Here is a 22,854-nt window from a genome sequence, read left to right on the forward strand (position 1 = left end):
GCTTAGCTTAGCATAAAAACTGTCTGTCTGTTGACAGATGCACCTACAACCACCTCTGAAGCTCACTCATTCATTCATTCTTATCTTGTTTGATTGTTACAGGGAGTTTTGGTGTTTCTTGGATGTGACTAATTACTGGTCTGGTTGTTTGCCAACTGAAAATAGTAGAACTCCCCAAAACTATAATGTGCCATCTGCTGTCTCCAGCTTCACCATTCAGAGATGAGAGTGGTGTCAATCTCCTCATCCAACTATTGGCAAGAAAGCAAATGAGCATATTTCCCAAAATGTCAAACTATTACTGAACTCTTTTCAGAAAAATTTGGAGTTTAGATACACAACTGAGATTACAAAGCTGCTTTTATGCATTCTCTAAATTAACAAAATCCCTATTGCTGTGACCCATAAAACCTCCAACTCTGAGACTATGGTGACGATTGATTGGCCTAATGTTTACAGGAACATATAGGAGGGATGTTAGCAAAACACTGTTAGCATGACATTACTGATCAACATGATTTGAATGAAGTACAAGTTCACCAATTAGTCTTTTTTTTCTTTTAGATTCTTTATTTAATCAATGTTACATTAAACTAACATAAATAAAATTTTTATGAACAAAAGGCACACAGTTCAAATATAAACAAAGAGAACATCTGTACAGTTTGTCTCAATAAAACAAGTCTACTGTCTCCAAGAGAGAGAGCGGTCCAAGACAGATGAGTTTCAGGGGTTTTGTTGTCAAAACGCTACAGCGCCGCCGCCGCCGCCGCTGCAGCTGCGGCACAGAGTCTCACCGTGAAACTGTACACTCTTCAATCCCCTGCGAGGAACTAAAGCGGTGGGCACGAAGGCAAAAACGCCAACCGGGAACAGCACTGGCTTCAAGTGAAACCTCTGCCTGGAGGTTTACAATATGTGGATGTCCATTTGTAGAAGTCCCACTGAAACTCATGTCCATTGTCTATTTGAAGAGGCCACAAGATTCATGTCCACTAAATTAAAAGATTCAAACACGCAGCACATAGACTTGAAAAAAAATATGCATGGGCCGGAGGCTGGGTAAACACTCACTATGATTTTAGTAAGAGAACGACGGGGGTCAGTGTCGCCATACGGAAGCGTCCGGTTGGTTGGTTGCTGCTTCCTCAGAATAATACGGCCAGTTGGTCATTCACAGTACTGGCAGGACGCTAACTGTCTACTAGCGTTTGTCCTGATGTGGAACTGAGTTCATGTACAGCCAGACGACTAGATCAAAATCAGAAGAGGACTAGGTTTGGTTTTTTCCCGCATCTGCTCCAGATCAATAAGGTCGATAAAATCCTCTTGTGTCCCGTGATCACCACGAGGCTCCTGTTTGTACTAGATAACAAAGCGTGGTATGAGTCCAGTCAAGTCTGTTGTGGTCACAGCTGTCGTCAGTGATCGTCCACCTCTGAACACCGCATCAAACAGGTGTTGTCCTTTGCTTTGCTTTCTTGCTGCAGTCCAGTCCGGTTGGATCCAGTCGACTGCAGACCTAAATCACTGAGCATTTGCAAACATGTCTTAGACTGTTTTAACCTGTTCAGAGCAGCAGATGGATGAAGTTTAGTCTAACAAAGTGATTCCAATAGAGCTGGTTAAAGCAACAGTCATCATAGAAACTCCTGTGCCTTTCCATCTGAAGTGGAAAACTCCACCCATCTCGCACCTCCACAGACTATAACAAACTATGAGTAAGTATGTGCAAATACAGACGGATCCAGGTCTGATCCAGGGCTTAGACAGCGACAGTGCTGGGTACCTCCTCGTAGTGAATGATAAAGTAAGGGTAGCTCTGGTCGTCGTTGAAGATGACATAGATCTGGGGGTCCACCCAGTTGTCCACACAGGAGTCAAAAAGGTCACTGGAGGGGTCACGAGGGTTGATGGGCGGAGGTCGCCGCATGGAGGGATTTCCTACAGTAAACCTGCATAAACAGAGGACAGAGACATGGTCAGTTGAGTGGTTGGGACTACTTACAGTAGGAAAAAGCTGCTAATACATTCCCATTACATACGAATAATTAAGCATCTTAACGAAGGCTCTTCTAAATTTAATGATGACAACCTTGCTGCTCCTGTGTGGGTTTAGGGCACCTTAAATAATATAAGCATACGCTGTGAGTGCGTGAAATGAATGTGCTGTATGTATATGAAATGAGCTGGTGCATTGTAAGCAGTTTGTTTTTCCTCTCTTAAATATTCATGCCAAGCCCAAAAGACCAGTGATCCATCAATCTTTGTTCCCCTTCCTCTGGGGTCATCAATAAAACATATTAAAATAAGAACATCTTCAGCTACAGACAAAGGCAGTGGATAGAGACACTGCTGAGAGTCACATATGGTTTCAGCCAGGCGAGGCAACCACACCGATACAGATAACTTCTTAAGTTGGTCTGTATCCCTGCTCAGGTCTGGAGGCAGTGTCTCAGTCTGTGCCATGGAACAGATTGAACCCAGGTTTGGCATCTGGGGGGGAGGATAATATGTGGTGTCTCTCCAAACCACCACGCCATCCTCTGGGCACACCACAGAGTATCTGCTGCAGCACAACAAAGCTGCTGATGCATGATGGGTTCAGCCAAATCAGCTGTTTTACATGCGTGGCTCTAGATTTGACTTGACTTTTTAAGGAATGGGAGGAGCGTGATGCACAGCATGACTGAATGATGGTTTATGGAAAAGAACCTCATGATTTCCATGATCCAAATGAATGTTCATGTGTTCTGAACGTTGAATTTAAAAGAGCAAGATGGAGTCAGAGAGGGGTGATGTTTAATGGACGAGCTGAAGGGATGCACCATCAGCTCACTTAAGGACACTAAACATGGAACCCCCCCAATAAAGCCTCAATTTAGTATATATCTACCACGCTATGTCACCTTCACATCAAACCAAAGAATGGTTTCCTCTCTAAACAAACAGCTTGTGCCACATGTAGATATACCAGGAGGCAAGAGCAAAGCATCCTTACTGGATTTATAGGACTTTGCATCTTGGTTTTTTCAAATTTTAATTCACAGATTAGCCAAAACAGATCATTTCCCTTCAGGTTTAAAAACTGAGCACTCTAAAAATGCACTACATTCAGATATATATCAATACTGCATAAAACACTTCATCACCAACGCTTAATAAAGTGCCTTTTTTGCAGTGTTGAAGAAGAGAGAGCCGTGAAAAATCCCATCCACAGACACAAAAAACACTATCGGCTTGTTAACGGCAGCGCCCACACACACCTGCCAGTGAGGACTTTGGCCAGGAACATGCAGTGGACTCCTTTGGGCGAGCGCTTGGAGAAGTTGTGGGAGTAGACAGCCTTGCGGGCAAAGTAGGAGCCCTGGCCGAACATGGTGGCGTGTTTGCCGCAGACCCGTGGGTCGAAGTTGTGCTTGCAGATACCCTCCACCACGTCGGCCGAGGTGCCGTGGAAGAGGTGGCGTTCGCTCAGCAGCCGGTCCATCTCTGACATACGCCGCGACATGTACTCCTTCTTCCTGTTGGAGCGGAGACAGGCAGAGGGTGAGGTTTGTTGATGAGTGTGTACAGAGCTTGTTATTTCTTCATTTTAACTGGACAAAATCGAATAAAATAACATCTAGAAACAAACAAAAAACCCTCGTTCTCATTCTTTCTGTGAATGGACTGATGCACAAAGACAGATCATCTCTCAGGTAATGAATTAGTAAACAGCTGGGAGCAGTCCAGCTACGTCTATTCGAAAGTTGTGATCACAGCCTTGTTTGCTCTAAAGCCGGGAAAGAACATCGGGCCTAATCCTTCTTCTCGAGCCACACACACGCACGCACGCACGCACCCACGCATGCACGCACACCGCTCATTTGATGGCCTGAGCGGATCAATCGAGCATGCAGAGGCGAAAGCCTTTCAGAGACAGAAAGGCTGTGACCCGGGCATGACCTCCCAGCTTGTGACCTGACACACACCGCTCACGGCACGCATCCAAGCATGCCCACGCACACACACACACGCTCCAATTTCCGACCGAGCGATTTCATCCAAAATGTTAAGATGAAGCTGCTCGACTTCCTGCCCCACACGCAGACACGCAAACAAGCAGTTAAGGTTTCCCAGTCACGACCCGAGTGTGGGAAAAGGAAATCAACTGACATTCAGAGGGGGCATCGCTTTCAGAGTCAGCAACACACATACACACAAACACACACTGTCAGTCATTGTGAAACCTTGTGGTACCAGTCAGTGTGGGAGAGTTTAACTGACAGCTGACAGGACCTGCTTGGCTCTAACCGCAGCGGTTACCCATTGTGTTGGTGAAAGGAACATCCTCGTCACCAAACATCTCTCCAGCCTACGAGTTCACACACCACTGCCTACCCACACAGCTGGTCCCATTTGCCCTATTTTCTTTCTCTCTTTTTTTTTTCCATCATCTCCTCCTGTTGTTTCTCACCCGCTCTGTGTTTTTGTTAAGAAGCGCTCTTGTCCGCATCTCTATCTGCAAGTAAATACGCAGCTGTGTCTTCTGAAATATTCTTGAGTTCCACAACAGAAATGCAGATGCGGTAAGACGGTTAACGACACATTCAGCAAAATATGTGAAACTAGGACAAAAGAGGAACCAAATAATTCAAGACAACAGAAACCACACTGCACTAATATTTTGGTTCAACTTCGGGCTCATAACGTTGCAAAAACATCGATACGGAACACTTATTTCTGTTCTAAACAGGTCTCCGAGCGTGGCCACTTCTCTAGACTGAGAAAACAGATTCAGATCAGACTAACACTAAATCCACCGCTTAAAATCATACTACTCTCACGACACAGTAGCTGCTGATCATTTGAGCAGCTCAGCAGAGTTTCGTTCAATAAAACAACCACAAATGTGTCAAAGTCATGCGCCGCAGCTGCAGCACACAGCACGCTCAGGGAAGAATGCATAAAAGAGATGAAGACGCTCAAACACGTCCGTCAGTGTCACGGGGGTCATGGGTGCTGCAGCGATTGGTGAATTTGAGGTGAGATGGAGGGATGATATCGCCTCGGCTCACCTTTTGTACTTCTCCCACAGGAAGGGGTTCTGCACGCGCTGGATCTTGATGATCCTGAACTTGGTCTCCGACACCGTCTTGTGGAAAAGGCTGTACACCGTCCGGTAGCTGCGGTCTTCACGTGAGACAGGCACCTGCAGGAAGTCCTGGCTCATAGTCATGGGCAACCACGTTTCCGGGAAAAGGCTGGGCGGGTTGGTGGTCGTCGGCGAGAGGGGGTGCGACGTTGAGAGATCCATGGATGAGGAGGAGGAGGAAGAGGAGGAGGAGCAGGGGAGGGGAGATGACGAGAGGCCGCCCAAAGTCCTATAGAGAAAGAACAAATGGTAAAATTATACTTTACATCATACGATTTACAAACTTTAAATGAGCCAGTCAATCAAATACAAGCGCAGACATATACACTCACAAAGTACATATACTGTGTATAAAAACGCACAGTATGTATGCACACTCCTAACCTCTTCCTTACAGCTGTATTTGTGGAGTTTCTTTAACCTAAATGTGCTAATGCTTTATTTTATTGGTCGCATAGTTTCCTATAATTTCCCAGACGGGAAATGAGATGTAACTGTGAATTCAAAGGAAGGTTCCTGGAAGGAACTATTTAATGTAGTGCTAATTAAAATGGAGACAAACAACTGCCTGGATGTCCTAATTAATTGGAAGTGTCACATACGCTTCCTTTTAACTTGCTGGTGTAAATGACTCGAGCCCAGAAGATGCTGCTCAACAGCCAAACGTGCATACATGTCAATATTAAAATAACGAATCAGTGTTTATTCAGGTTGAGAGTGAGTCCAGCATCAGCAATCATCAAGCTCTTTGTGAAACTCAACACAACTAACAAATAACTGTCTTACGTGTTTGTTTTTACTTTCCCTCTAATTTGTAACATTACATAGTTCTTTCCAGGCAACCTTTCAGGAAATTATTAGGATATCCGATGAAATGAGACACTACCGACAATGCATTTCCTTTTGTTCCACACTGTGATGAAGATGTTCACTGCATATTTTGCCAAAAACTAAGATACAGCACATTGTTATTAGCTTATTTGTTCATCACTGACATAAAACTAACACTATATATAGGGTAATTTTTTCGAAAGATAAATAAGAAATTAACTGAAACTGTGACCACATGCAGTGTTTTGTAGTAACCCTTGTTCAATAGGCCTTAAAACATGAATCTCTGAGCATCAGCCGACTCAGAGCTTAAACCAGAGCCTCAGCAGACAGGACAACTCTGCAGCACAGCACAGTTATAGTAGGAGCTTTACAATAAAGCGAACGAAAGCGGCAACCACAAGCCATACATCACAGCACGCCACCTATCTCTTCCTTCCTCCAGCTCTCATTCCCATGTGTTTCCACTCAAAGCAGCATCCCAACGTAAAACAAAACCGCCGTGATGAGCCGAAGCGCCTGCGCTTCCAAGCTCCTATCCCACCAACTGTCAACAATGACATCAGAGCGCTGCGGAGCGGAGCAGCTCCACAGCAGCCGCCAGCCGTCAGCGACCAAACAAAACAGCGGGGCCGCGTGAAAATTAAACCCAGACACCAAACAAGACAACAGGGAGGCAGAGCGAGGGAGAGACGGGAACGACAGCGACAGAGAGGGAAGGGTAAAAATGCCAATTGCGAAACTGTCATAAAAGTGCCAAAAAAAACTATTGTGTCTGGCATTTGAGTCAATAACAGTGGTTTGGCTGTCAAGTTATCGCTCTGTAAGTGTAAATGCTGTTAGCCCTATCAGGCATGAGAGAGTGTGCATGTGCGTGTGTGTGTGTGTGTGTGTGTGTGTGTTGTCAAAGGCCTGTGATCAGTGTGACTCTGAGTCAGTGCGACGTTTTTTTTTCTCATCTCTTTTCTCTCTCTCTCTCTCTCTCTCTCTCTCTTATCTTGTCACTCGTCTCTCGATCTCTTCCCGCAATCGATGTCTCTATTCCCCGTGTGCTTTGAAGAGATCACAGACAGGCTGCTGCAGAAAACAAGTGTGAAATGAAAAGGGACAGATAACAAGAGAGTGATGGAGTTGAGGAGAGAAGGAGCGAAAAGGAGAACGATTGGGACAGATAATAAGGGAGGGAGGAGATGACTGAAAATAACTTCATCAGGAGAGAGAGGTGACGGAGGGAGGGAGGTGGGGAGGGAAGAGGAGAGAGTGCCAATCAAGCTAATGACCTCAACCTCTAAGCCTAGCACAGATTGTTCCCGATACACAAACACACACACACACACACACACACACACACACACACACACTTGTTTTAGTCACTTGGGAGGACACTGCGTTGACTTGCATCCATTCCCCTGAGGGAAAAAAAAATAAAAAACAAGAACAAAATGTGACTAAAAAACAAGTGTGTATGCTGCCTGCTTTCCTCATATTGTAACTGTGCAATCACAATTTTTTCTCCCCACAAACTGATTAATTGAGGCACACACAACAAACAGATGAAAAAGTCCTGGGAACAAATCCCTCGATCCAAATTCCAGCTCCCCGCAGTCACATTTCACACTCCTTCACTCACCAGCTCCGCTCTGCTGTGCACCCAGTCTGGAAACCATTTGGACCTCTCTCACTTCCCCTCGCTGAGCTCGCTGTCTCACTCTCTGACTTGCTGTCTACTTCACCCTCGTTCCCTCTCTGTCTCCTGCTTCCTACATCTAATATTCTCTCCCGTTCCTCCGGCTCCTGCTCTCCATTTTGTCCTCTCTTTGCTGTCAAGCCCCCCGTCTGGGAACAGCTCGTGCTAGCGTTCGCTCTGTGTGGGACACTGGCAGGACACCGCGACAGCAGCCTGTTCGGCAAAGGAAGTGAAACATTCTGCAAATGGGGTGAGATGACTCCGCTTGTTTCCAATCTGGTATCACTTGTTTCAGGAATATCACTGTGGCAAGTGCAGCGGGTTGGATCACTTCACTGCTTGAAAGAAAATGGCAGCTGAGAGATGGAAATTCCTGAAATCAGCTTACATCCTCTTGAAAGAAGTGGACAGATTTCATAGTTGTGAGAAAAGTGCGCTTTAAGGCCAATCTGAATCACTTCGGTGCATATTTCTTGAATTGTGGGGGCTTGCTGGATTGATTTTTTTTCTCATCTGTTCTCATTTGCTTCATTATCTCATTTTGCATCTGTCTGGTACAGGCCTGCTTCCTCCTGCACAGGACGGCTCCTGCGTCCCAGTAATCCTGCCCGATTTGCTGAAAATCTGAAGTTTTAACATGGGTTTCAAGTTCAGCTCAGGCTGCCAATGCGCAACAGCACTGAAACTGATCAAAGGTGATGTGTTTTTCTGGGGCTTTTGAGTATTCAGCCCTGACTGTGACATTAACATTGTGTACTGACCTCTGTGTGCCTGCCAGTCTCCAAAAAGGGACGAGGATGCTCACAGAACACAGACAGCCACAGGCAGACAGTGTATCACATACTGAAGAGCCAGTGTTGTGCGTGTGTGTATTACTGTGCATGTGTTGCCGGGCACTTTATGTAAAATCGTGAACTTTGTTCCGATAGTCAATGTGGCTTCATATCCAAAATACAAAATGTTCTCTAACAAGGTTGAGATGTGAGTGCTAAACGATCCATGAGGCTCTGCCAAAGAGTACCATGGGAACGAGAGGGAGGAGTGGCAGATAGAGAATAGAGACAAAGAGACTATCAATCAAGGGAATGACCTCTACGTCTAAACTGACTGACTGTTCCTGTCACGTGCCTTACTATTAATTAACAGCCATTGTGAACCCTAATGCTTATCAGAAGGTCTTGTCATCCTTCATAGAGGATAACACGCTGCTAAGAAACAATACACTTTAGCATTCAAATAGCTTAACACGGACGACACCGAGCGTGTTTGAAAATTAGCTTGGTAGACACTTCATCCTCAATGTGACAAGGCAGAAACAAGAGGCTCCAGTCTAGCGCCAGAATGCTAACAAGTTCACAACAACAATGGCGGCATGCTAACGTTTGCTAATTAGCACAGCACAAACTGTGTAGCTGAGGCTTTGACGATCACCAAAGTCACCGCAATTCATCCTGAGGGGGACATGAATGTCTCTATGAAATCTAATTGCAATCCATTAAATAATTGACCAGTAGCAAACCAGATCAACTCTGCCATCCTTAGAGCCACTCCGGTAGCATGGCAAAAACAACAAAAACAACTCTTGGTAAGTAACATCCAGGCGAGGCCTCTAAATGTGTTCGCCTGCTTATTCTAAGAGTAGGGGAGATGTGCTTTTACTTACTGTAGGTGGGGAGTAAGCATCACGGAGGACATGAACATGGGTCGCTTCTTGATCTGACGTCTGAACCCGAAGACGGCGTTCTGCTGGAAACCCTCCCTGATGTTGAGGATATACTGGTTCTGGAGCGTAATGAACCGCACCTCCTTGAGACCCCTCAGACTCGCCTCCTCTATGAGCTTCACCACAGGCTGTGGAAGGAAGAGGTGGACAAAGACAAGAAGAAGAGTTTAGAGTGGATCATTTCATATGGTTGGACTGTTCTGTTCTGTTCTGTTCCTTGCATTTGACAGAAGAAGGAAAAGGGAGAGTTGGTGCAGTGTTCAGATAACAAACAGATAATCTGATAACGAGTTCACAACCTTACACAGTAGAAAAAGTCAATCTTTACTGATTTGGTGAAATAAATTGCAATTGGCTGGGAACTGCGATGTCACAAGGGCTGTTTAGGTGTGTATATGTGCATGTATGTGTGTCTAAATTGATCCCATCACAGCGGCTAGACAATCGATCGGTGTGGGCAGAGTTAATGCGTCTGGCCTCATGTTCACAGAGCGCGCACGCAAACAAGCGCACACCCATAAACACACTCACCTCGGAGTATTCCCTCCAGCCAAAATTGTCTCTGCAGTAGTACTTCCACACTGTGTGACAGCTGGGGTTGGGGTTTGGGTTTGTTGCGGGCATGGGTAGCGGGCTGGCGGGGGTGGTCAGTCGCCGAACACGGTCAAACTCCAGGTCACACACTCGCATCGCCCCGAAGTCTAGGGAAAACACTCGGCCCCTGAAAAACAAAGTTCAAATCATTGTAAAAATAATAACCAACTGCTGCAGTCAACATGAAAAAGATACTACGCACTCACACGGTTAGCTAACATGTGGCTGTGACATGGTGACCTTGTTAAATTGTTGCAGCCACATGTCTGGTCATGTGGCTGCTGATTAAACCCTAATTTAACCCGAATGCCCAGGAGGAAGACAACCAAACCTCTAATCGCTCACTCAGAATGAGTCACACAAGATGACAGCAACGACGTGACTTACATGCCACATGCAAACATGCAGAGAATAGAAACCAACAAGGCTTACGTGATCAAAAACATTATATTTAGACACGCTGAAAACAAGAACGTCACTGTAATGATTCACGAAAAACTTCTTTTAACAACAGCTCCCCAGATAAGATAAAACAGACCTGAACCTCTGTCGAGAGGAATACGCTATTTCAATATGTAGCACGGTGAGACATTTGCCTTCTTGTCTGGTTAGATGAGAAGATTGATACCACTCTCATGTCTGAAGAGTAAATATGAAGCTAGCGCTAGCAGCTGTTAGCTTAGCTGGCTATCTTAGCTTATATTGTGTTCATAATATAATCTGTTGCTCAGTGAGCTTCAGGGTTTGTGTTACCTCTGGACAGAGCAAGGCTAGCAGTTTGCCCATGTGTCCATTTTTTATACACAGCTAAGTTAACCAGCTCGTAGTTTCGTATTTAGCGTACAGATATGAGAGTGGTATCAGTCTTCCTGTCTAACTGTCAGAGTGAATGAACAAATCTCTGCATTTTTTATTTGATAGTTTGTAGAGAAGAGTTAGCATCTGCTCAGATAAACGGTGGAAAAGCATAATCTCATCATGTGCATACAACCTTTAACCCCTCTCTGTCTCGACAAGTGTGGGTCAAAACCCAGTTGTATGTGTGTGTGTGTGTGTGTGTGTGCATCAGTCTGTCTACATTAGTTCTCCATAGGGCCTCTGGCAAATCCTTTCTGGGTCAGACATACCACTCACATACATGTGGGCATCATACACTGGCACGCTATGCCATGGACGGCAGACAGACAAAGAGGCAGGCAGAGACACACACACAAGCACACACACACACACACAGAGGCATGCACACATATGTACACATACACACAGAGAGACGTGCAAACTTTGCAGGACAGTCACACAGGCAAAACACACAAAAACATGCACATGGCCTCACAGTGTTAATGGGCTCATTGATTTTTGCTGGGAAACTAATTGGATGTAATGTCAAAGGTTAGACATCGGTGAGTGTGCGTCTGCCTGGAAATGTGTGTGTGTGTGTGTGTGTGTGTGTGTGTGTGTGTGTGTGTGTAAAGCAGGGGTTGTGTTCTGCCTCAGGTTTGTTCTAAATTAAGCACATGAATTACAGCCTTTAGATGTTTCCCATTTAAAACACACAGAGTGTCTGGACTTGATGCGTTATTACTTGAACAGCCTGGAGAAGTGAAACCCTCACATCAAGTATTCAGTTTCATCTGCTATTAGTGCAATTACTGGTCACTGGGGTTACGGGCACACGCGCACACATCATTAGTTTCAGTGGGGAAGGTGCTGCTGAGTCGTTTCCAAAAACATACAGTGTGTGCACGCAGATACAAATGCTAATTCTCTGCACTATATTTACGGTCAGTGTTTCTGCTCAGTCATGGGGTGACTGCATCTCTGTAAGAGGAAGTGAAATAGGAATCCATTCAGGGAGCACATGCAGAAACAAAACAGCAACTCAGGATGAGTCACTCATTATCAGATCACCCGACTACAAGAAAGTCAAGGTGGACGCAGATGTCCACGAGTTGCTGCTTTCTAACCTGCGTTCACACGCTCAAGTGCTGTGAAAGCACGTTCTCATGCCATTAAAGAGAAACCGAGAATTCAATTTGAATATTAGAGGCGGAGAAAGAACAGAGCAACAGAGGAGAAAGGATGACGGCAGCAAAAAACAAATTCAGTGTGAGAACAGCACTTCCTGTAGTTCACCTCTGGTCAGCCCGTTCTCTCCTGCTCGCTTTGTTTGCTTAATTTTTTCTCCCTTTGTTCTGTCATCTCTCCGCTCTGTTCCAGCTTTCACTGCTTCTTTACGTCTCTCCGCACACCTCTGTTCTCTGTACTTTCTGTCTGAAAAAGAAAGTACTGCGGATGCACCTGCACCTCTTTCTTTCTTTTACTGTCTTTAAGTACGGAACACTTTCTGCCTGCAGCTGCGTGTCATGATGACGAGAGCTTCTGGATATCTGTGTGTGAACTCAACAGTGACTCTGGCCCACACGCACACACAGAATCAGGTTTTATTGTGAGGAAGTTGAGCAAATGTTTTTGCATTTACAGACTGCCTCCCCACCTCACTGATTACATCGGTCTCTCTCTCTCTCTCTCTCACACACACTCAGATGAAGACAGGTCTCCAGAGAGGTCAGTCAGTTATTTCACAGTCCTTTCCCCTCCCTCGCTCCCAGACTAGTTTGTGCTGTTCTAAAAATAAAATTCCGCCGGTTAAATTAAGTGCACTGAGATTCGGTGCTTTCAGCGCGGAGGCCAATCAAAAAACTGGAAAGAGACTCGAGGCACGCCCACCCTGGCAAGGTCGACGCTTTCAAGACCACGCTTGCAGTGTTGGGCCGCTCCAAGTTTGTGCAAAGGTGCGTGCACAAAAGTCAACTGAAAATGCAAATCTGAGGAACAGATTTGAAGCGCCATGTTTTAATTTCCAGGTAAAAACGCTTCCAACTGCTGATTAGGGAGGGGTGTTTGTATGCTAAAGGTGACAGGGGAAGGCCCTTGAGCAAAGCACGCAGCGCTGAAAGTGCACCAAAGCCCCTCTGTTCGGCTCCCAGGTGTGAATGTGTGGATCGGTGTTGAATGTGGGAGCACGGTGTCGCTGGAAAAAAGGAGAAAGCGTGTTCAGCGGAGCCTTTCCCTGGATAAATAAAGGTTAAGAAAACTCACTGCACTGTCAAAATGGCTCTTAATCCCCAACACTGCCTTTAGCGCACACCCATACACACACACACACACACACACACGCAACTTTGAACTTTCTCACGGCTGCACACACAAGGACCCGCATACCAGCATCAGTCATGCTACTGTGAACGTCACAGGCTAGGAAAAAGAATAACACGAGCACACGCATACTTTCGACAGATTCACGCACACGCGCGCAATCTTCACCCAGTCACGCCTTGATAAGTCAGCCAGTCAACCAAATCTGCTGACGAAGGCTTCTTTCACACACAATCACACACCACCTTGATGTCACGGGTTTGTGTTATGTCCTAACGCTATTCATTTTGCTGTTATCTGTTCAAATGTGCTTCATTTGATTTCTGTTTTTTGGTCAGCGAGGCCTGTGAATGACATTAAGTCAACCACACACACACACGCTCGCACGGAGAGAACAGGAAGAAATGTTCTCTGTCGTCTGCTGCATGTCCTGGATTGTTCCTGTTAGAATGTGTCTCTGTCCTCCTCTACAGCCGATCATTAAGCTCGTAGTTCAGGGCGCCCTCTCGCCGAGTCCTTTAAACCTCTCTTTGAAATTTTAAAACTCTTCCCAGCACACAAAGCGTGAAAAAAGAAACAGGGGATAAATGAGCCTGAGATTAGAAATAACACGTAGTGACACTTGAAAACGAGAGGAGCTGATGAGAGAAGCACACACAAAAAAAAAGGGTGGCAAAGCCTACTGGTTGTGTGAAGAGGCAAAGCACACACACATTTCCACATCTCTCACACCTCTTTCAACCCTCAAGGGACAATTGAGGGATGAAAAAAGAGATCCAAAGAGAGAGAGAGAGAAATGGAGTTAAAGACAGGTGAGAAAAGGAAACGCAGAAGACTGGAGACGGAGGAGCGATTGTAGAGATAAAGGAGGAAGAGGCGGAAAGAAGATGGAGAGATAAAGGCAGACTCTGAGTAATAAGGATGCCCAGACCTCAGCCCACTGATTCATGGCATGGGCTGTCTGACACGTTATAGCCCCACACACACACACATATATACACAAAGTGGCGATCACACTCACTGATTATCTTGACACTACCTCTTTTCATACACACACACACACACACACGCACACACACACACACACACACACACACACACACACACACACACACAATCACCACATGCAAACAAGCTCTCATAGCCCAAACCATCCTTGATTTTCTTTCATTCATGACACAATGAGTGGAATCCCCCGTGACACACACACACACACACACACACACCCACACACACACACACACACACACACACACACACGCCTTGGTGTCAGGTCGCTCTGCCCTATGTGCCCAGTGACTCTTTATGTCAGTTAATGACAAGCAAGGCTTTTATCACCTGGCCGACAAAAGAGACTCTCACATTCACACGCACACACTCACACACACACGCGAAAAATGCGTGCCATGTCATGGTTACGTAAAAATCTGGAAGATGTTTTTCAAGTCCAAAGTCGGCCCTTACACAAATATTACAGGAAACTGGCCTGATTATGGGAGCTTTGGTTCAGAATGTGTGTTTTGTGTAAATAACAAACATCATGTAATACATATGTTCTCTCTCTCACTCACACTCACTCACACACACACACACACACACACACACACACACACACACACAACAGCACAGCATAAATCTGTTAGCAAGCAGCTGTACAGCTGAAGATTATCACAGTATAACTTTTAGAAGCGATGACGGCGACATTCCTCCTTACTGCTGAGTTCATGACTAAGGCGGATTAGCCCGACTTCCACTCCTGCTTATCATATGGATGGGATTAACCTGCGCTATGGATCCTACACACATGGGAACAGCTCAGCACAGGAACACACACTCATACATACATATTACAATAGGCTGCACAGGACATAATCAGATACAGGCACACAAAAATCCCGTCCACTCCCTCTCTTCTGCTCACGCACGCACGCACGTACACACACACACACACACACACACACACACACACACACACACACGGCAGAAGGCAAAACAGGCCTGTGTTGCCATACCGACAGTAGAGCTTGTTAAGTCATCTGCTGCTCTTTAGATCACTAACGATGTTATCATTTGGCTATGGTAACCACGGTGATGCCTTCGCCCTGTGTGTGTGTGTGTGTGTGTGTGTGTGTGTGTGCGCATGAAAAGGCAGGCTGGACTGCGTCTCTGAGGGAAGTATCAAAAGAGCTCTCCACACACACCCAGCGCAACACAAAGCTTGGAGTAAATGAGTGAACTGAGCGCTGAATGGCCAGAGCAGTGTGAAAGCTCCACAGCTTACTGACTTTCTCATCACCAGAGAGGATGCTCGGCTCTTAAGGGGCCCAAAACCAATACTGAGCATAGCCAGCGTCAACGTATCTCTGAAACAAACAGTTTCATAACATTCACATCCACCAGAGGCAGGTCAGCCTCCCATTTCAGCTCTGGGGCGTGAATAAACACAAGATCAGAAGACGAAAACAATACAAAAAACCCCTTTTTAAACCAGGAATTAGCCCGTGTTTACTTCCTGTGGATGAAAAAGCCCTACAGACCCGCCAGAGGTGTCGTGTATTTCAGGAATGAAAGGGTTTTACGTCATGTGAAATGTTTGACATTATGTTTTCACTCTACCGTTCTCAAACAGTCAAACCTGTTTTTAGGGTCAAGGTTACAAAACTTTTAACGCACTCTTTTGTGTTGAGAGGCGACAAATACGTCGCTCCAGAAGAAGCAACGGGGAGGATTATGGGAAAGAATGTGCATGAAGAGAATGGACTTTTAAAACATCATCATTATCGCTGCAATGACAAGAAACGCATGTCAAACACACCGGTGCTATTATTGTGGCGTTTCTAGTTTCTACTGGAGTTTCAGTGAAGTGAGCCAGATGGTCCTGTCTGACTGTGTGAGAGCGTGAGCACGCTCAAAAGGCCTCTGAAGAATTTGGGTTGACACCACCAGGTGCATATCCTGTTTGTGGAGCAATATGCACTTTGCATAGAGTTTCAGTTGAAAACATGAGTCAACAGGGCAAACACACGGACACATACAAGTCCCTGTACACACACACAAAACCTGTGTGAGTGTGTGTGTACTGTCCACACAGACATAAACAAAGAGAAATACACATGGTCGTGCCAAAGGTTCAGTTAATCATGAACCAACTTATGATGTGACAGGGGGGGTGGCGGCATGGTTGACAGCTCTGGTGACTAAGACGGTGTTCACATGTGTTAATTAACACGTTATGAGATCATATGTGTGATATTTTACAACTTTACGGTTTGATCGACTGATTAAAGATGTGTCAACACGTTCCTCAAACAATGACTATCAGCGTGTTGGCTAATTTTGCGACAAATACGACAGTTTAACTGCTTAACAATGCCTGCTTTCTGTGTCCAGTGTTGAAGAGAAAAATAATCTGCAAGTATTTTGATAATCGACTGAGCCACAGAGGCTAAACATTGTCTACTTCCAGCTTCTTGACTGTGAGGATTTGCTGCTTTTCTTTAATTTATGTGATGGTAGACTTAACATCTGTGGGGTCTGGACTGTTGGACAAAGCAAGATGTCTGAAGACGCCACAGTGAGCTTTAAGAGAATATTGAACAATCAAGTAAACATTCAGCAAAATCGTTATGAAAAATATGCCAGACGACAGAAACATGGGATAGTGGGATTATCAAGGGACGAGACTGGAGTTCAAGGCCGGAGTAAATATAGTAAACGAGAATATAAACAGACTAAATGACAAGCAAGCTGTGCTCCGAATGAGGTCAGTGGACGTAGAAGTGCTCATTGTGTGCAAGTGTGTGTGTGAATATGCCTGCATACCGTACAGTTTCACAGGAAGCGGTGCATGCTCCTTTATGTCACCCCACTGGGGCTTGCCAAGTGCTTGCATGTGTGTGTGTGTATCTACGTGGGTGTGTGAGAGAGTGAAAGAGAGGTTTATCTCTGTCTGCTGAAAGGCGTGCGTGTGAGCACTGCAAGCCACTGAGCTTCTATGTGCAGCCGATTCGTGCGAGCATCTGCGTGCCAAGCAGTGTGTGTGCGTGTGTGTGTGTACACAGTTGTGTGCATGTCTATGACCGAGGGAAGGAGAGAAGCTGCCAAGTGCGTCTGTGTCAGTGACCGCACACGGCAACTGAGGGTCATAGAAGTTCACAGCTTTCTGCAATGAGTGCTGTAAAGTCTGGTTTGGAGCCCCAGCCAATCACAGGGTGAGTTTGGGAGCAGGTAAATGCAGGAAATAGATAACCATTATCAGGGCTGGGAGATGGAGTGCCATGTCCACACAAGGGCCAATAGCTGATATGATACACGCCAACTTGAACGGAGGTGAAGGCCAAAACAAACACACACACACACACACACACTTTCACACATGCATAATAAGACACATTTGAGACTAACTCTCATACAGGCACGTTCACGTGGCTGCAGCCCATCAGTCACACACGCACAGAACAGCTGTAGAGTCAGAGCCTTCGGTTTGTCACCGGTAGTGAAACCAAAGAGGAAGCTCGGGCCGAGCTCTACTGTTTCCAACGCACCGAAGCAGACGTGCTTATCGTCAACAAGCAGCCTATCGGCTTACTGCACCATTGTTGCCATGTCACAATGTCAAATATTTGTTAATTCATAGCTACTTGTGACACGGCAACAATGCACCTATCAGTTCACCACACGGCGGCCTTTTAACAGACTGCTGTGGGTGCAATGTGCTGCGACTCTATCGATCCAGTGAGAGGATTTCTGTCCGAATTTTCAAACCCTTCTGCAATTTTCATTTCGAGATTATCACAAATAACATTTAGGCGTCCAGAATAAACAGGCGCGTTGGAAACGATCATTTCTTCACAAGTGTGCGAATTACGGTTTCAGTTCCTGTTCTGAATTGATTGAACTGAAAAGAGTTCACAGACACAAAACAGAAACACTGTGTTGCTGCTTCCCCTCACAGCAGGATCCCGTATCTAAACAGAGGACACACACATTACAGGATGACAGCCTGCAGGTTGCAGGCAACACTATAGAGATACTTACTGAAACTTGAGCCTGACTTGCTCATTGTCCGGGTTGCAGTACAGTCTCTCCAGCTGTTCCTGGGAGTCGTCCGCTATGCTCTGCCACGTCTGACTACTGCTCCTGCGGATCTGCCAGTGGTAGGGCAGGACGGTGTGGTGGTGGGCACAGTCATTGCCATAAACACACTGTCCTTGGAGGAAATCCACACAGATGTCCACTGAGTCTGACTGGTGCGTGTGATACTGGAGCTGGGTGAGCAGCTCAAAAACCAGGTCCAGAGAGGCCTCTTCGCTTTTATCCTGAAACAGCACTCCTTTGTCGGGCTGCAGGATGAGGGGATGGGGGTCCTGGCTGCCGGTGCAGTCTTTGACAGGGAGGTTTTTAGACCCAGAGGTTATGAGGTCATTGCTTTTGATGCGCCCCTCCTGGTGAGGAGCCTGTGGTGCAACTATGGGAGGTATATCCCTGCTGGGGGGAGTTATTGTCACTGTGCTCCCGGCCGCCCTGAGGCCAGGTTTCGGCTGAAAGCAGCGGCTGTCGGGGGTAGGATCTGTGATCTTGGGTCTCTCCCCTCGCCGCTCGGTCTCCTCCAGCTCCGCAGTAGTATCGGCTATTTCCACATCACCGTCCCGGGTCATCAACCCGGGCCCGGCGGTGGCATCGTCAGCAGCTCCCGGGTCTTTGAGACACACCTGGCCCATACAGTTCTGTTTCACCACGGCCGCTGCGCACAGGGTGCCCGGAGTCCGGCCCGGCTGGTTCCGGGGAACAAACACCCCATCCCCGGAGACCAGCGTGTCTGTGCTCAGCAAAGTGGTCAGAATAGGATCCTCCAGGGCGCGGTGGAGGCATTTGGCGTCCAATTTCCTCTGCTTCTTCTTGAAATAAGGTTTCACCAGAGGTATTTTGTCCGGGAGCCCCACGATCTGCTGCTCCGTGAAATCTTCCGCTTCGTCCATGTTTAAGCTCACATCCAGCGAGATCCCGGTCGGTACACCGTCTGCGGATTTCTGGAGAATGTGCAAAGTTTTATCCATGATCCCCTCCTAAACCCCGACAGTCCTGAGAGAAAGAGAAAGAGAGAAAGAAAGAGGTAGTCATCAAAGTTAGCACCTGTAATCCTATAATCTTAGTTTCCACGGTGAAGTCATCCTGGCGCATATAAGAGCATATTAATAGGTTGCGTGGACGAGCAATTACGCCATAAAAATAACTGTGAAAACTCATCTTTCCTTTCCTGGAAAGAAATGCCCCGCTCTCTGTGCTGAAACGAAACCTGTTTAACCTCTCTGACAACAACTACAGGCTGGCCTGCTCCCATAATGACCCCACAGATGAAACAGGAATAACGCAGCCACCATAATGATCTGCTGACACAGGCACATTAGACGATAAGCCCACATTACAGGAGAAGCCTGTTACACCGATTCTCGTCAGGGAAGGAGAAAAGGCTTCACGCCGCTCCTTGCGGCAACTGAAGCGGAAAAATATGACCTAATCCTGCTGAGGGGAACTTGTGCACGGAGTCACCAGCCTCAGATTAATCGTGTAAAATAGGGGTATATAGGCCTGGTCAGTGTGGATTCGCTTCGGTCTCTTCACTAACCACATGCCTGCAATTGCAGCTGCGTCTCCGAGCAGGAGCGATAAAATCATCATTGTAACAAAACCTCTCTCTCTCGGGACGATATATTTTGATGGCAGGAGTCCGATACGCGGCCACTGCCGTCTACGTGCCGCTTACACATCGCTGCCCGAGCAAGTTTGCACGTAGGCTACAGTCGACACACACACACACACACACACACACACACACACACACACACAAGGCACTGCGGCGGAGCAGCGACAAAAGATAAACGGGGCACCCCGGAGCTTTATTTCACCGCGGCGCTACAGCAGTTTTCCCCCCCGCGTCAGAGACACTTGTCCGGCGGACCCGGAGCTGGAGGCTGCGGGAGTTTTTAAAGCCCCGAACACCGAAACACTGCAGTAAGCGGGTAGAGGGATTTTGTTCCGGCTTTCCCGTAGCCGATTTTAAAGAAAAGACGGACACCCTGTCTGCATTTCTCTGACACCGAGACAACAAAACCCTACCTGCGCGATAAAGTCCGCCCCTCTCCCCCCAGTCTCGACACTCTTTGGTGGTTAAAATCCAGTGCGTACATCGGCGGAGCTCCGTATCCAGTCCGGGGAAAACAGTATCCGCGTCCGGACTAGACTGTAGTCCGGTTCGGTTTCTCGTGTCCCTCTGCTGCCGCCGTCGCTCTCATGCTCAGGCTCTATTTCATGCTGTCCGTCCCTCTCTTTGTATCCTTCTACCGGATAGAGCAGCGCAGCAGAGCTGGGACCGACAAAGAGCGAAGCACAGCTGTGCCGAGAGACGCTCTGCCTGCCTCCCGGCTCCGCGCACCCAGGCCCCGCCCCGTAACCTGGTCAGAGGCGGTGCTTCGCTTCAAAGAGAGGAGGAGGACGAGGAGGAGGGAGGCGTCTGGTGGCGATCGGATGAAGCTGCATGGGGGTGTGAGGATCCTGACGGGCCGTTATGACTGGCCCCGGAAGTAATAAAAAGCAAACTGGATGCAAATGGGCTTGGAGACAAAAAATATCAATACATCATACAGCCAATAAGTAAAGACTGTAAGAAACATGCAAATGATCCATTTCAAGTAAAACACCTCACTGAAATACACGTATTATTATATTATTATAGTAACTCTAGGTATCGCCAGATGAACCTGTAAAGGTACTCATAGGCAAAAAAAATAAAATACAATTTTGACCCACCTTTTGAGCCACCCTTAGTGTTTTGTGTAAGTACGCTGTCACCAAGTTAGTACACTAACCATATATACTATTCTGCAATACTGGTCGGCCACAGGATCTCCACTTGTGAATTATCTTGAGGTGGTTTAAACACATATCTATTAAGGAATAAGCACCACGCGATCCTTCTTTGTGTTTTTTACTGGTGCATAATCCCAAACAAATTAACTTGCAGTGAAATGGGTTTCTGGGGGCCCCTGTGGGTCTGGGGCCCTCAGGCAGTTGCCTCTTTTGCCTGGTTGGATCGCCTCCTCACCAAGGGGCTTTTTTTTTTTTTTTTTTTTTTTTTACAACCTGGCAACACAAACATATTGGACAATGATTAATATATAATGATGTATCATAAATGATTTTCATAAATATGAACAAAGCCATTAGTTGGCAGTTAGAGACTCTTTACAAAGTGCGTATTTCAAGAAAGTGGCCATTAGAATTTTATTGTTGTAGCTGGTCAAGATAATCAGTAACTACAGCTGTCAGATACATGCAGTGGAGCAAGAAGTGCAACATTCACATAAGAAATGTAGTGAAGTAGAAGAATAAAGCAGCGTGAAACAGAAATACTCCAGTGAATTAGAAGTGCCTTAAAGTGTACATAAATACAATACCTAGCCAATGCACTCATCTGTCTGCTTTCCACCATCAATGGAAATATGCTTAGAAATTCTGTGTCAAACATGAGCTCATTTGTGCATACAGGAAATGTGCTAACTGAAATACTTTGTTAATTAAATCCTGTTTGAAGATGATTATCACATCTCTCACAACAGTTCCTGTAAAGAGGTGAGACTACATTTTCAAACATTTGTATGTTTAAGCACAGCAGATCATGACTAAACATGAAACTTATTGAGCCATAATTATCATCAACCAAAAGCAGATGTGAGGAGAATTAGTCATTTTCCTATGCTTATCTGGTGTTTATTGGTTTCTGACAGTAATTAGGAAGTCTCACTCTGGCCTGTGCAGCTGATCTGTCACATTTCCATAAGGGAGTGTAATGTTTACTGAGTGTGCGTTGACTCAGCTTCTCTCTCCTCCCTGTTTTACCAGAAGTAGTGTTTTAGGAACCTGCTGTGCTGCACTGCCTTCCGCCCTAAGTTTCGTTGTTTATAGACGAGCTTGCTCAGCCAAACATTTTCTCGCTTCTTAAGAGAGGATTTTTCGAAAGGGCTGGTCTCTAAGCGCATAATGCACACTTAGCACGCAGTTGTTTACGTCAGATTATAACGGCAGCAATTCGGGGATTCTTGGATCTTATATAACATGCTGTGTGTAGCCAGAGTTATCATTTTGGGCAATCGCTCTCCAAATAACACTACCTATATGACATCAGATTAGTGGCTTTAAAGATAAGCCTGCTGTGACAGTCACAGGCTGTGCTGTATTATTCCCTTTCAACAGGAATTAGAGACTGATTTCAATAAGGAGCCCTACATCTAAATACTCAATCAAGCTTTTAACCCATCGGTGTTCAGTGCAGAGTTTGTCTCTGTTAGGAGGAGAGGCAACAGTGGGATGAAACATTCAGTCTTGCACTTTTTCCTATTGTTCTAGAAAGTGAAATAACAGGAAATTAAAGTAGCCCTCATTTCCCCTCAGGATCCCTGTGGGAGCCACTATGGAGGAAACACTAAATTGAATGTCTTATTCATGAGATTAACTGCCTATTAATAAGCCCATCAACACCATTAAAGCACATGTGTCTTTTGACATCACCAACCTTAAACCCCCCTGAACTTTAATGACAAAGGTGAAAAGGCCAGATCCCCTGACAGTGCGTCATATGCAAACCATCTTACCCCATAACAGCCACTAACCACCAACAGATCCCTGCGCACTTTTCAAATGATTTATTTTTCCATATGCAGGCCACAGGCT

At 46.1% G+C, this 22,854-nt stretch overlaps 1 protein-coding gene across 1 annotated transcript; it reads right to left on the reverse strand.

Annotated features, from left to right (window-relative positions):
• Positions 1–547: 547 nt before the first annotated feature.
• Positions 548–20,643, reverse strand: tiparp (TCDD-inducible poly(ADP-ribose) polymerase). The gene is made up of 7 exons (XM_076734893.1): positions 20,245–20,643; positions 18,166–19,209; positions 9,910–10,099; positions 9,319–9,506; positions 5,061–5,366; positions 3,267–3,524; positions 548–1,955 (listed from the first exon to the last, which is right to left on the reverse strand). Exons 2-7 carry the CDS (start codon positions 19,182–19,184, stop codon positions 1,766–1,768), a joined length of 2,151 nt encoding a protein of 716 aa, XP_076591008.1. The 5' UTR covers positions 19,185–19,209; positions 20,245–20,643; the 3' UTR covers positions 548–1,765.
• Positions 20,644–22,854: the final 2,211 nt, after the last annotated feature.

This window comes from Chaetodon auriga, chromosome 7, assembly GCF_051107435.1.
Source record: "Chaetodon auriga isolate fChaAug3 chromosome 7, fChaAug3.hap1, whole genome shotgun sequence".
Lineage (NCBI taxonomy): Eukaryota > Metazoa > Chordata > Actinopteri > Chaetodontiformes > Chaetodontidae > Chaetodon > Chaetodon auriga.

Bases quoted from the DNA above. Each gene is read 5' to 3' on its own strand.
- tiparp (XM_076734893.1), bottom strand. From the start codon at position 19,184: ATGGATAAAACTTTGCACATTCTCCAGAAATCCGCAGACGGTGTACCG. The intron at 5,367-9,318 runs GTAAGTAAAAGC...CTTTCTCTATAG, and splicing joins ATGCTTACTCCCCACCTACA to GACTTTGGGCGGCCTCTCGT. The intron at 3,525-5,060 runs GTGAGCCGAGGC...CCGCTCCAACAG, and splicing joins CTGTGGGAGAAGTACAAAAG to GAAGAAGGAGTACATGTCGC.